This window comes from Solanum tuberosum, unplaced genomic scaffold, assembly GCF_000226075.1.
Source record: "Solanum tuberosum cultivar DM 1-3 516 R44 unplaced genomic scaffold, SolTub_3.0 scf00222, whole genome shotgun sequence".
NCBI lineage: Eukaryota > Viridiplantae > Streptophyta > Magnoliopsida > Solanales > Solanaceae > Solanum > Solanum tuberosum.
Window position 1 is genome coordinate 421372 of NW_006239147.1, and position 15178 is coordinate 436549.

Here is a 15178-nt window from a genome sequence, read left to right on the forward strand (position 1 = left end):
TTCAATATAGCCAAAATAAAAGAGACTACTATTTATACTAAAAAAAATAAACAAGACACTTTTGACAATTTTACCCTTAATGAGATAAGGGCCTTGTTTGGTTGCCTTCTTTTGTGAATTCTTGAATTCATGAAATGGTCATTTGCACACATGGCCTCTTTCCTTCTTCCTTCTCATTTTGATGTACCTTACAAACATTGTATGTCCTTCTTTGGTGACCTTCAAGCTCCTCTAATGCTTCCCTTTTCATGAACATTGCTTGTAGGACTTGAAGATCCTTTGCTTGACTCCGTGTGAATGGTCTTGAGGGGTATATGCCACTCATGTTAGTGTCATCCATGCTGGCCATGTTATCATCAGTTTTCCAAGAAAAAGTAAAAAAATTCAAAATTCTTTCTCATAAATACATATAATTTTAACTCAGATACATGAACTCTTAACGAGATACATGTACACCTGATGTGTATCTAATATTCTCGGCTTGAATGTTCGCGAATGAACAACAGATGTAAATCATTGATTCATAAAGATTGAAAATGCATCAAAACAAACTCATAGTCATATATACAGATTTGAGATTCAACACTAGTTTGAATAGCCCAGTTGAATTGAAATGCAAATATTCGTAAAAATTTTAAATATCCAGAACAAAAAAATTGAGATATCTAGGAGAACAGATATTTCGACAAACTGAAGAAAGACTTCCAATATCAATTTTAACGAAAAAACAACAACATACAAATCTCAAGACCAAAAATCAAAATATAGTCATGATTCCCTAGTGGCCTGCAATATCAAACTCCTCTCACGACATTATGAAGGATTAAAGGCTTAGCTCTTGGCTGCTAGCTTTTCCTTGGTTTCCTGGATCTTCAAAACCTTCCTGCAATGAGAAATTCATGAGTGAAAATAAATAAAAGTTGTTTGATTTAGTAAAATATTGTTAATGTATGTAGTACCTTTAACAAGAATCATTCGATTTTGAAAATAGTCATGCATTAAAGTGTTTGAGAAACAATACATCAAAAAATATAAAATCTAATTTGTAAAACTTTTTAAAATTATACTTCAGAACATTATGAACTTTAACCCAAATACAAAATCAAGATCATACAAGAGAATAATAAAATAATAGAAATAAACCTATATGAATAATGAAGATTTAAACATGCAAGTATGAAGTAAGAAAGAGGGAGAAGATGAAGAATAAAGCGGCTGGTGGACGTGGGGGTGGGGGAAACAACAAATTTGAGTTTTAAAAAAATAGACTTGTTAATGGACCATTAATTAAGGAGTTTAAATTTAAGATAATTATTTAATATTATATTTAAGGAATTTAAGTATCTGATTAGATTTTTTAAAATATATGGTATAAATATTAAAAATGGTAATATATGTAATTGTTTTAAACTAGAGGTAAATATAGTATATATGATAGTGACGTATGTGTAGTTAAGTAGTTTTTCCATTACCATAATAATTTAATTATCATTAAATATACTTTTTATAAATCTTCCTTTTACTAGAGTATTTTATTTTTGTCAACTGGAGTACAAAACTTCTTCCATTTTAATTATCGTTTTTACCGATTCAAATTATTTTTAAAAAAATAAAACAAAATATAATTTACTAAATTATTCTTATTTAAGAAAAAGTAGAATAAATTTTCTTTTAATATTGAACATACTTATCTAATGTTAAAAATGCCATTATGATATAATTACCGGGACACCAGTAGATATTGGGCAATTGGCTCTGCAATAATCAAAGAACTCATAGGCACAAGCCAAATGAAAATGCACATCCAGGCTACTTTGGCCCAAAAGTGGTCACTCAAACGCTCTTTGTCGAAAAATTATATTGTGCATAGATCATGTATAAAGTCAAAAACAACTTTTTAAAGATATATACTGGAAGCCCTTCCCTTAGTAACAGTCTTATTCACAAAATGGAAGAGGATGAAATCAAAGAGAGTGCAAACATAACCTCAAAACAAACTTAGCTAAAGTACTTCCAAAACATACACATTCCCCATATCTTTACTTCCAAAATGTTGCAGTTTTGCAGCATCCTATCTCGGACCTCCTTAGTCTCCTGTCGAGACCTCTCAAGGAGATCTTTTAGCTTTCGATTCTCATCCTTGAATTTCTTATGAGCTTTTTTCGCCTTTTGTTCAGCCACATGCCTAGCAGCATGCTCCTTCTCTAATTGCTTTTCTAGATTTTGTTTGGTGTCCTTCAGCTTAAATTTTACCTGTCCAATACATAGACATTGGCCCAACAATGGAAAAACATTGACTGTTAGAATTTATTAATCAAGTTGATGGTAAAGTTTTTGTTATCATTGCTTCATAAACAGGCCAATACTCTACATGATTTCATATATAAACAATCACAATTATATACCACTTCAGTTATTCGTCTAATTTGCTCCTCATGGGACCTCTGCATTTGGTCCTTCAACTCTTCCTCAGAGTATCCGGCTGAGGAATCAACGTTTGCCTTCTGAGTACCAAAATTTGTAGCTCCTTCCTGTAAATGGGAACGAAGGATCTAATCCAACTCGATAAACAAAATGGAATAATGTTTAAATAGAATCCAGACAATTAGTAAATGATAAATAAGTTCAATCCTTCAATTCCTTGAATAAATTGTATGTATATGGTTTATAACCATTCTTTTCCCCAACCAAATTAACTTGGAAAAGAAGGTCTTTCATTTGCGTCCTTAGTCTTGTTGTCAAACTGCACTAGTCGATTTTGGCACATTGCAAGAGTTTTCTGTAACGAAAATCAAAATAATTTACCTGTGTAACATACATTAATAAGATCATCTCTACATTCAATGGTTCAGGGTAGTCAGCGCCTAAGTAAGCATCCAATGTTACATCATGATCTTCCAGATCATCTCCACCAGTGAATACCACAATCATGTAGTCAGTAATATCGTTACCGAAGAAATGTTAAAAGACTCTGGACGACTGCTTGCTGTTCTCTTGAAAAGTGACTTCTCACAGAAAGAACTAAAAGAACAGCATGGATGCCATCTTTAGCCAAATCGATGCACTTAACGAGCTCTTTTCCAATAATTTCTAGATCAAGGGAAAAATCAAACCACCCTGCAATTCCCACAATGTCATACAGAGTTGTTAAAAAATCAAATCATGTACATATTTTAGCAAAGTAGCAACTTTTTTAATAAATAAATTGACTATAATACAGGATAAAGCTTTCCATGATAAGTATATACAAGATATTGCAGACATGTAAATGTGCTAAATCAAGCACACATTGTAGTTACATACAGTAAATTGCTATGCTATAATATACATACCAGGCGTATCAATCACATTTAGTATTGGTCCATTTGGCAATTGAAGCTCACAGGTAGATGTAACACCAGCAGATCGAGGCATCGACCTCATACATGAGGTCTAAAAAAAAAATGCAAACATGTGATAACTAAAGCAAAGAAACAACAGGAAGTAAAAGAAATCGAAGGATAAGAAACTATGAGACTAGTACGAATGCTATTGGTATACAACGAGAAACATGTAACAAGCACCAAGCTGATCCCTCTTATAAGACAACACACAACTATCTACTAACCTTATTTCCTAAAATAAATGGAACTTGTAAGTAATAGGTTGCAGCTCCAAGTAGTATATACTAATACTAACTACTAAGACGATAGCAGGGGCGGATCTATGGAGAAAACTTTCCTAAATCATATGTAAATAACGATAAGCACCCATAAATCTTTAAGGGTAGCTTACCAAAAACGTTCATCTTCAATTTTATGAAGATGTCTTTCTGCCTTCCTTTAGGCCACTTGAAAGTCACAGTTGGAACTTATCATGACTCTTTCTTAATTTTTGAATTATATATATTTTTTTCACATACGAAAATAGGATGAGAATTATCATTAATTTGCTAGAGATAAATATGCTATTTTAACATATATTTGGGAGATACATTAGCAAATATCCACTAGGACGGTTAATTAAGTTTTAATCACCATCTGAAAACTATTCAGCATTGGTCCATAGGGCCAAAAATTTAACTAAAAAAAAAAAAAAAAACTATTCAGCATATATAAACATTCTTTAATGTGGAAATAATATTACGATAACACGAAAAACACTAATATGGTATGTTGAACCTCGAAACTCCAATGAGGCAAATTCCAGCACAATTTGTTGAGATTTCAAAAAAATTTAATCAAGTGACACTCCAGCTCAATATGCAAGGTGAGTATGTGCTAGAGTTCCAATCTGACTTTAAAAATATAATTTCCTAGTACAATCATAAAGTTTTTTATATATAGAAATATTATTTTACTAATAATATCTATTCAAAATTCTGCCATAACTATTGATTTCAAACTTCATAAAATAATTAGAATTTGAATCTTTACAAATTTAAATTTCATATATCTTTCCTTGAGTTTGAACTTACACATTTTGAAATTCCGCACAAGTTTCACTTGTAAAAAAATTCAACCTTAACACCATACGCTGGAATTGTTCCATATTTCAGCTAAAATAATTTTATTTAAATATTATTTTTTGTATTAAAAATTGGTTATTTTCTCAGGAGATTTTAACGCACTAATCAGGCCTAATTTTTTGTTTTGTTGTGGCCCAATAATCGTTTCTTAATAAAGGGATTATCTGCCGTCATAAGTCAATCTCCTGCAGCCCCACTCTCTCTAGGTTAGCAAAATTGTACTCCATTTATTTTGGCTCTCTACTTGTTTATTATAGTGTAGAAATTTCTACTATCATCTTGCTTTTGTGTGTGTAATTGTGTGAAATATGGCATTGTATTATCAGGAATTCCTTATATTTGTTCTTTTGTCGATCAAGTAATTATTAAATTACTATAGACACTATATAATGTGTATCATTTTTCGAACGAAGATTGTTTACTACTTGCATTGTCATTTATTCCAACCTTTCAATATATTGATTATAAGTGAATATTCATGCCCTACCAACAAGGGTTGTGGTGAAGTGGTAACTATTCATTCATCCTTAATCAAGAGGTCTCGGATTCGAGCCTCCTTGGGTACGGAGTCGCCTTTATTAGGGAGTGTTTTACTTTAGTCTGGGTAACCGGACACCAGGTCGGAAATCAAAAAAAATATTCATACCCTTGTTAACCTTGTCATTACTTTTTAGATGTAATAGACTTAAAACCTGATTTCCACCAAGAAAATGTAGATATTATACTATCTTAGTCTATGAGACCACAAGCGGAGCCAGAATCTTAACCTTATTGTTTTTGAATTTTAGAACTATGATTTCAAGTGTCAATAACTGGGTTCGAAACTTAAAATTTGTACATATTTAATATATTTCTTAATACAAATTCACTACCTGAGCCAAAGTTACTGAGTTTGGCCGAAACCTGATCCTGACCTTAGTTTTCCCATATCCAGGAACTAATCGTCTTGGGTTTGACTTTCAAAGGTTTTTAGCACTGGCATATATGCATGTGAAATCCCTTCTTAAAAAGTGTATATTTTGTTCTGCTTCCAATGGCTTGAATCTTTTATCTAAAGGGTTATCATTATATAGATTTACGTAACAATCAGAAAGACTTTGTTTGTTGTTGATCTTTAATTCAGCTGTTTCATGGTTAACCTGACTGTGACCTGTTGCTTAAGGTAATTTGATCTGATAAGATAAGATGGGAGGAAGTTCAGTCAGTGATGATTGGGAGTTTATTGCAAATGAAGCTCAGACACTACTTATGATTGGGTGCATAGGTGAAGGAAAAAGTGCCACAGGCAATAGCATTCTTGGTAGAAATGCATTCCAGTTGAGGTCTAGCTTTGGTGCTGTTACAAGAACTTGTGAGATTCAGAGGACTCGATTAGAAGATGGACAGATTCTTGATGTCATCGATACCCCTGGTACGGTCAATTGTTTTATGTTAATTATAATTGAGCTCCTTTTTTTAGTGTTATGTGTTAACTAGAATCTTGAAGTCAATTTAATTCTAAGAGAAGTGTAGAGTCAATTATTTAATGTGTATGATTAACAATTCCTATTATATGATAAGTAGCATACTTGAAACGCCGAGGTTCTATCTGAAACAGTCTCTCTACCTTCACAAGGTAAAGGTAAGGCTGTGTACACACCACCTTCCTCAGACCCTGCTTGTGGAATGACACTGGGTTTGTTGTTGTTGTTGTAGCATACTTGAAACAAGATATGGATATGTAGAGTAATTTGATAACATATGGTGCATGACATTTGCAAAAAGAATGTCATTAGGATATGGGAAAAGTGAATACCATCATAGGAAATTTGCGTAGTATAGATAACATGAATTTGCTGAATCTTGCTTCTCTATTTCTTATATCCGTCAGATAATCTGTAAAGTCGCTGATAGCTTAGTCTGTGCCTTGTGGAAAATACAGGATTTGATTTTACAGCTGAATCTGGATTAGTTGGAAATGAAATTGGTAAGTGCATTGATTTGGCCGATGATGGTGTCCACGCTGTTCTTTTTGTTTTGTCTGTACGAACTAGCTTTTCAAAAGAAGAACAGGCTGCTATCCAGTACTTTAAGAAGCTCTTTGGGACCAAAATTTGTGATTACATGATTGTGGTCTACACTGGAGGGGATAAGCTCGAAGATAATGACTCTTTGAATGATCCCTTAGATCATTCCTGCCCCGAGGATTTAAAGGTAAAGTCCCGTGCAGAGATTTATTGTTTAATGTATTTGCACCATATCCTTTGGAATAAGCTGACTGATTCTACTAACTAATATACAGGCGCTTTAGCATTCGTCTACTTAAGAGGCTTCTTCATTTTGTTCCAATTTTGGATGATTTCTTGATCTTCAATGGTTATATTCAGCTAACGAAGAATTTTTATTGGCTCATGACAATTCTTTTTCCTTCTGTAGCTAAATGTTTTCAGTTTGTGGGATGAATCTACTAGAGAATTGTCATAGTTTTGTATTTAAAAATACTCCCATTTGTCTGTTACTATTTTCACCTTTGCATGCTCAAGAATGTGTAAATCGTTCCAAAATTAGTTCTTCCTACCATTGCAGGAAGTTCTTAAGATGTGTGGGAATAGACAAGTGTTTTTCGACAATAAAACTGAAGATCCAGCGAAGAAAGCTGAACAATTGAGGGAACTACTTTTCCATGTGAATATGGTTGTACAAATGACTGGTCGAAAACCATATACGAGTGAATTATTTGAGGAAGTAAAGGCATGTATACAACATTAACTAATTTGTTGGATTTTCTTAATGTGGAGAAGGGGAGCAATAACCTATCTTTTCATCTCCTCATTTATAGAAGATGAAGCTTCGTAATGACTCAGTGGAGGTTAATTCTTTGCTCGGAGATTTAAAGCAAGGGGTAACTGAGTTGAAGGAACAACTGCAGAGGTTCTCTTTCGTGGAGCAACAAAGGCGAATAACTAAAATGGTAGGTACCACTGTTGACACACTTTTGCTTCAGTTGTCATTTGAAAACATCAGTTGTCAGTGTTAAAATAAAACTTCAGCTACCATATCCTAAATTTCTGGATTGAGCCTGTAACTATAATCATCAATTTGTTTAGAATGCATTAGTTTCCATCGTAGTTGAAATATATCATTAAAGAAGTTTGAGATTGTTACTTGTGTCTGCATTTTGCTAGAGCAAGTTTAGCATGCAGAGAATTATAGTTTGAAGAAACAAGCTTGTGCCGACTTTCTAAGCTCCCTAAGTTTATGCTTTCATGTTGCTAGATTGGCCTCTCTTTTTTTTCCTTTTTAAGATATTCTACGTCTAATAAGAGGTGGGACAACACTGAAAGATATGATTTTCTGTTTTCACAGCTCTAAGAAGACTAAAAAAGTGAGACTGTTAAATTGCTTTTGTTCTAGAACAATACGTTCTCGGTTCTGTGAGACATTAATTGCAGAAATCATTTTCACCAGCTACATTGATAGCTGATGTCACTTTCAACTTTCGACAGTCTCTTGTGAGAGCCAATTTGCAAATTTTGGTATGAAATTAATTGAATTTTGTTCATCAAGAAATTTATCTATTTGTAAATTGCATTCAAAAGTAATTGTCAAACATGAATATTAGATTTTTTTTAATTTGTAAATGCTAAAAGTTTAATTTGGGAAATTCCTTATATTATTTGACTCATAACTAATTCTAGCTTTTGGCCGTGGTCTATGAATTAGGTAGTTCATCTTATTTCTTGATAGTGCACTTGAGCATTTTATGGACCTATCTGTACATATTTGATAGGCTGAATCTAAGATGAACAAGACCATGCATAGTCTTGAAAAGCAATTGGAGGAGGAGCATACTGCTCGGTTAGAGGCAGAAAGCAAAATTCGTGAATTGAAAGATAGCTTAGAGAAAGCTCAAAGAGAGACTGAGGAGCTCACAGGTCAGTGTCTATTCTTTTAGTTGTTGACGTGATTTTGGAAGAACTAGAACTTCGATCACTTTTGCAATCTTTTCTACCCTCTTCATACTCAAAAGAAGATATGTTGGTTAGAAGATGATACTTTCTTGAATTTCTATTGACTTGGGCCATATTGTTTATTAATGGCCAATTAATACTGAACTCAACATGCTTCTTAAGTTCCTTTTTGCTTATTGTCTTCATGAGACTTTAAGATTACTCATATCATGCATAATATATAGTTCGTTCAATTATTTGGAGCTTGAATTTTGAGAATGAATCAGAGTACTTTGGCAATATATTATAGACTGTGGTACTGAGGGAAGTTTTCATTGGCATGTGACATTTGCTGGTATAGTCAAGTTTTTTAGAGTTCTTTTGCTAGCTAGAGGGAAAGCTTTTGAATAATATCAATCTTTATAGAAAAATTTACAGAGGTTGTGTTGTCGCCTTGTAAGTTTAAACTAGTACAGATTTCTGGATCGTTCTCATTTCCTTCTGAGTTTGGCCGCTTATTCTTTGTGTCTTGTTGTCCTAGTGTAAAGTATTAACTTTTGTCTTCCGGTTTTGTTGGATGGATGAATTAGTCAAACATCGCTCTTACAGCTGCTACAAATGTCGAAGACATGTCTCATTTCACGATGATATCATCTCTACCAACTTCCAGGTGAACAATTTCATCTGCCCATATATAGTTACTAGATTGGTATTGTCATGCACTTTATCTGTGATCGTCTGGTTTCTGTCCATTAACTGTAGAAAAAATAAATATCTGTTTTTCAGTCAAAGAAAGGCAAGGCTTTCCTTTTTGCTCATGTGAGAAATGTTGTTGTTGGAACCAATGAAGAAAAACGTCTCACAACTGGTCTTCACACAATTGCTGACATTTACTGTGTGGATTGCAACGAGGTATTGGGTTGGAAGTATGAAAAAGCTGTTGAGCCATCGCAGAAGTACAAGGAAGGGAAATTCGTACTCGAGCTATGCAAAATTGTTAAAGACAATTGGTAACTCATAACAATAGTCTTTTTTATTTTATATTTCAGTACTTTGATGCAAAGTATTTTTTTCCTGTCTCTGAGCTTTCACTCTACTAACTTTCCATCAGAATTATCAACATCCGTATTGTCACTTTTGTTTCACGTTATAACATCTTTTGTTCCTCATAATTCACTGATTTTGTTACTTTTGTTTCATAAATTCTTTCTGTATTCGCGATTATCTTCAGAAAGTATATATGTACTCATTCCATACAAGCCGGATTTGCTGGTTTATCAGTGCCTATATATCTCTATTGATTTGAGGGCTATAGTTTCTCAAAGGCTTATAAAGAGTGAACTTCAACATACTTTCTAAGCTCATCATAAGTTCAAATTTCTTACAAACCCCAAAACAAACAATTCAAATACACAAAATAAGGTACTAATTTAAGTAACATACAATCATCAGAGATTACTTCATAAGTTGTAGACATTAAATTTCTTTTGTAAAATTCTCAAACCTCTTGCTGGGAATTTTATCTGCATCAAAAGAAACACGAATCATCAGTGGAGAAACAGGTATGTTCAAACATACATTTTGAGCTTAGTTTTGCAACAAAAAATATTCAAGTTATATATACCATTGGTGTAAATCGTTTACATTATCTACAATAAGAACATATCTGGTGAAATCCCACGAGTGGATCTAGAGAGGGTAGAGTGTACGCAGATCTTACCCCTACCTCATAAAGGTAGAGAGATTGTTTTTGAAAGACTCTTGGCTCAAATTGTGGGCTTTGTCACCTAAATGATACTACTTGAATTGTGATATTTGTAATCTTGAAAATAAGACAGGTTGCTTGATATGACATGTAGATGTGACTTGATAGTGCAACACTTTACTTAATTACACTAACAGTGTATATAACTTGAACTAAAAAAATTAATAGTGATAATGTAAAGATTTTTGTTTGAGGAAGTGAAGAGTACATACTCTACTGAAGTTCAAGGGACTTCTTGTCATGATGAGGAGGAGGCAATGGATCATAAGAAGAGACACCTTGGCCTTCCATCATATTAAGTTGAAGCATATTTCTTGCTAAATATTGCTGTATTGCACTGTACTCTTGTCCTCCTGGTGCTGGCATCATGCTTAGTTCCTGAAGCCTCTCATTTTCTGCTATCTGAAAGCAATAATATTTTCAGTAATCTCCATGAGAGAAAATAACTAAATGGGAATATTAGTACGTAGCTAGCTCAGATAGTTGGTTATCTAAACTCCCACCTTATCGGTAAGAGTTTGATTTTCCCCCTTATAATCCCCTCCCCACCTCCCTTTCCCTATCCCCATTTTTTTTTAAAAGTAATAATATTAATAATACTAAAGTAACTAAATGAAAATTTGCAATTTTGGGGAAAAAATGTATGTCAACTTCATTTAAACAAACTCCTGTTTGTTCTAATTGAGCACATGAACATATGATAAAGTGTTTCTATTTGACACTTTAATAACTTTTGGGAATATTCTCAAGTGTCAATTATATGGAGAAGTTGATCCCTTAAAAAGTGTCACTGCTTGCTTAAATTACATGCATTAGCCTCAATAAGTAACGACGTCTTAAGCATGCATGATTCAATTAAGGTTGGTGCGTATAATTAAAATGAAATGACATATTCTGTGATTAACTTAATTACCAAATATACAATTAAGAACACACGCAAACATTAGTCAAAAAAGTTGAACCAGAAGTATCTAAAATAATTAGGAACACTTTATCGTGTTCAGTTGCTTAAGTGGAATAGACCATAGTTCAAGTGTCTAAATAAATATACTAACAAGTTTAAGTGATTATTGATGTATTAATTAAGTCTATCCATAAATATAAAAATGTATTATTTTTCTTAGTGACTAATTTAAAAGAAATGTGTGCTACTAATTAAAAGTACCTTTGATCTAAGGAATGCATTCTCCTGTTCCAGTAGAATTTCCTATTAAAACAGCAAGTTGAAAGATTATAATGTGCCAAACATATATAGTGATATTAATTGGTCTGAACCGAAAACACAAAAAGGATAAAAACAAGTTTCAATAAATTATTACCCTCTTCTGCAAATTCTCAGTTTCAGCCAGTATCATCTCATGCTGTTCAACCACATAACAAACATCAAAGCTATTGTTATGAGGATTTGTATGATCAACATAAATATTTTGCTACTTAGGCTAACATTGTCACTACATGTAATGTTGTCAAAAGGACAGATCGGATTACAATGAGTTAAGTTAATAAATGAGCGGATCGTTAATCCATTCAAAAGTTATCTGGGCTGAGATGAGTTGTATCACGATGGACTAAACAATGGATCATAACCCATGTTGCTCAACTCTTATCAAGTTTCAATTAATTTATTTGTTTTCTTATAATTCATTTAATTACCAAACAAAAACAATATCAAACTTTTTGTTTCTTTTCTCTATATGACATATCAAAAAATTAAAAAAAAATTAAAAAGGGCAAGGTTTCCCATTACTCAATTTAGGGCCTTGGACTATATATGAACAGATCCAAATGGCTTGAAGCATGTCAGGAGAGTCATATTTTCATGAAATAATTTTGTCATAATGCGTAAAGAAAAATATGTATTGTTTGCAACTCCAAACAATGCAATAGTATGTAATTACAACAATATTTTAATAGTCCTAGCTAACAATTTTACAAATATACCTTTTTTGATCTGATTCTACTGATGCCTCGTTCAAGTCTATTTTCCAACTGCTTCAGCTCTCTTACGTTCAAACAACTTAACCCTTCACCAACCAGATGTCTACACGTGGATATATATATAATATTTTATGTATATAAATTTTTAGAAAACAATTAATGGAATTAGTTTTAAAATTCATCTCTAATTTAATTTAATGAATTAATTATAGCGTTACCTGTTTGAATTCTGCATCATTTGTATCTGTTGGCGCAGCTTTTTTGATTCTTGTTGATAAAACTACATACATGATAGCCAAAACAATATATAAATTTTTGTGATATAGCTAATAATTTTGTTTTTTTTTATAATCCATCGCGAAATAGAATTAGTGACAAATTCTAATTGTTTAGCATCAAAAAGTTATTAGCACTAAGGATTTTGCTTAATTAATTACCTGAGCATTGAGCTCTTGAGTGGTGCAAGCATTAGAGGTTTCAGCAGTTGCCTTCTTGTATCGTTCAATAGTTGCCTTAATGCTGTGTATCCCAAAAGTTTTATCATATATTTTATAAACAATAAAATATTGAGGCTAATTTATATAATTAAATAAGGTGATATATGTTAAGTAGTTAACTTAATAGGTACTTGAGAACACACATGCCCAAAAGTCATTTTCTAAATTTTAACGGAAAGTGTCTAATAAGAATATTTTTTATCATATATATTTCCAGGTGTTCAATTAAAACAAGTCGTTATTTCAGTATCTAATAAAATTTACCAACAATTTAAAAAGATTATTTATGCATTAAACCTAAAAAAAAAAAAAATCCTCCAGTCATCTCTATCCGTATTGAAATTAAATCATATAGTTAATTATTGTGACTTATCATATTTTTTACTTAATTTTCAAATATGTAAATTTTATTATAAAACACTTAAAAATTATATGTCTAAATTCAGTCTTAAAATTAAAAAGTTTGACTCTCGAAATTCAAACAATGCCACATAAATTAGTACTAGTACTTTTTGTTGCATAAAAAGATCATGTCAATGAAACCAAAAGCTAGAAATGGAAACAAATAAAAACAAGAGAATGATTTACTTATATATAAAGCATTGATAAGAAAATGAAATTTGTGATGATGTAATTTTTGAAGATTTCTCTTCTCTCCTTTTATGTTGCACTATCTTTGGAATCATAACTTTTTACATTTTAGGGTGATAATAATATGTACTTTTTATTTTTAAAAGGCTTTAATATTCCATATGCATGCAATAGGGAGACCTTATATATGGGAGAAGTACAATGCTCAACTTTTTAATGAATATGTAGAAATAAAAGTGAAGAGAGAACGTATATTCACTACCACAAACCAAAGCAGGAAAACTTTATAGTGCATAAGCTACAAGAGGAAACTAAAAAAGATCCTGGTAACAGAAGAATACAAATCACAATGATATATATAATGGAAATGAATCACAAGTCACTCATGATGAGACTTCTCAATACTTCTTTTAGTGCTTATTAGTCTGGTGTGTCCATTTCACTTTTTCATGTATAAACAAATAAATATTCTTTGTCATAATTAGTAGTACTCATTCATTTTCTTGCATATGTAAGTCTGTCTATATATATATAGACATCGAGATTTAATAACGGAAGTACCATAGTTGTTGAAATGCGTAAACCATCTTATTTAAAAGTTTAAGAGGTCAGAGAGATCACACTCACGGCCAAACATGCAAAAAATTAACTTTTAATTGATAATGGTGATTACTCGAACTCAGGATATGTACCTGCTTTGGTACTATATTGAAGTGGGAACCATTTCATTTAAAAAATTATTATGAGAGGACACTTTAATTTTATTCAGTTAATTATATCACATGCCGGTGGCGGGCGTGGGGATTAGTCTTCTAATATGGTTTAACTTTTGACAAATTCTAATTTCATGAACTAGGCATTTGAGATTGAGTTATTAACTAGGCTTTGGTAGAGGGGCTCAAGGATAGGGTAGAGGTTTGTTCTTAAAATATAATTCAAATAAAAAAAAAGAGTTTTCAGACCTTTATGCATACACTAAGGTACAAATATTACATACAAGTTTCGATCGGAATGATTAAGAAAGATTCACTAATTTAAACTGTTCATACAACAGTAAAAGTAAAAGTAGTGTAAAGACCGTAATATGTAACATTGCCTTATAAATAGAGATAATTCCTTTGTGTGAGCAATTTGAGTGCATAACATGCCACACTTCATCTTTCTTCCTAAATTTCCCTTTTTTGATTTGAAAGACATGATTTTCAGTATGTCCCAAAATAGCGCCTCCACTAGTTCGTCTAGCTAGTAGGTGCACAATTCTTTTAGGCAGGAAGTAAGTAAGGCCCTACAGGTGTGGGCATCTCCTAAAAGGCAAGCACTATTATTTGACACCACTTGAGGATGTCCTTTTTTTATCGTGATATTAAAGTCATATTCATCTTATTTCTTAACTTATTTGATGTTGGATCCTCATATTATATTGTTCACGCTCTAGTTGACAGAACTAAGTGTACAGAAGTATTAGTATCTCACATTGATGGTGAATGACAGGCAATGTGTATTCCTATATGATTTTGGATAGTTTTTACCTCATGAACCAAGTTTTTAGGTAGAGTTAATTAGACCTAAGATCACTTTTTTTATTATAATTTTTATCTCATAAACTAACCTTTGAGGTAAAGTTAATTAGGCTCAAGATCACTTTTCTTATTAATCTTTTGTGACTTAGGTACTGTGTTGACCGACATACATCATATAGGATATTTTCGATATGGAGGAAAATGTTTTCTATTTTATTATTTTTTTAATCTTCTCGTTTTTGGTTAGTCAAACTTTTAAAAAAAAAAAACAAATTTCTTAAAACTGAGAAAAAATGAATAATTTTCTAGTGAAAGTAAGGAAAATAAGTTTCACATATAACATTCTATGTGATCTACCTTCAACACACAACATCGATCTTCACCCCACCTGATAACCTCCATTCCCATAGCCCATGTACCCAACATCCCCC

General features: G+C 32.2%; 3 protein-coding genes across 3 annotated transcripts in view; 2 read left to right on the forward strand and 1 right to left on the reverse strand.

The window, feature by feature from the left end:
* Window positions 1–5682: 5682 nt before the first annotated feature.
* Window positions 5683–8847, forward strand: LOC102589693 (protein AIG1-like). The gene is made up of 6 exons (XM_006356497.2): window positions 5683–5918; window positions 6429–6700; window positions 7073–7237; window positions 7326–7457; window positions 8277–8421; window positions 8747–8847. Exons 1-6 carry the CDS (start codon window positions 5693–5695, stop codon window positions 8845–8847), a joined length of 1041 nt encoding a protein of 346 aa, XP_006356559.1. The 5' UTR covers window positions 5683–5692.
* Window positions 8848–9013: 166 nt separating this feature from the next.
* On the forward strand, window positions 9014–9450 carry LOC102600391 (protein yippee-like At4g27745). The gene is made up of 2 exons (XM_006356450.1): window positions 9014–9106; window positions 9223–9450. Exons 1-2 carry the CDS (start codon window positions 9014–9016, stop codon window positions 9448–9450), a joined length of 321 nt encoding a protein of 106 aa, XP_006356512.1.
* A 964-nt stretch (window positions 9451–10414) lies between these two features.
* Window positions 10415–15178, reverse strand: part of LOC102600717 (agamous-like MADS-box protein AGL11) — a 7653-nt gene continuing 2889 nt past the window's right edge. Inside the window, exons 3-8 of the mRNA XM_006356451.2 lie at window positions 12577–12658; window positions 12358–12419; window positions 12143–12242; window positions 11521–11562; window positions 11367–11408; window positions 10415–10603 (exon numbers count right to left, since the gene is read on the reverse strand). Of these exons, the coding sequence (XP_006356513.1) occupies window positions 10415–10603; window positions 11367–11408; window positions 11521–11562; window positions 12143–12242; window positions 12358–12419; window positions 12577–12658 (517 nt within the window). The remainder of the gene's footprint in view (window positions 10604–11366; window positions 11409–11520; window positions 11563–12142; window positions 12243–12357; window positions 12420–12576; window positions 12659–15178) is intronic.

Coding starts and splice junctions, on each gene's coding strand:
- LOC102589693 (XM_006356497.2), top strand. CDS start 5,693: ATGGGAGGAAGTTCAGTCAGTGATGATTGGGAGTTTATTGCAAATGAA. Junction 7,238..7,325: donor AATTATTTGAGGAAGTAAAG/GCATGTATACAA, acceptor CCTCATTTATAG/AAGATGAAGCTTCGTAATGA. Junction 8,422..8,746: donor AGAGACTGAGGAGCTCACAG/GTCAGTGTCTAT, acceptor AATATATTATAG/ACTGTGGTACTGAGGGAAGT.
- LOC102600391 (XM_006356450.1), top strand. CDS start 9,014: ATGGATGAATTAGTCAAACATCGCTCTTACAGCTGCTACAAATGTCGA. Junction 9,107..9,222: donor TCATCTCTACCAACTTCCAG/GTGAACAATTTC, acceptor TCTGTTTTTCAG/TCAAAGAAAGGCAAGGCTTT.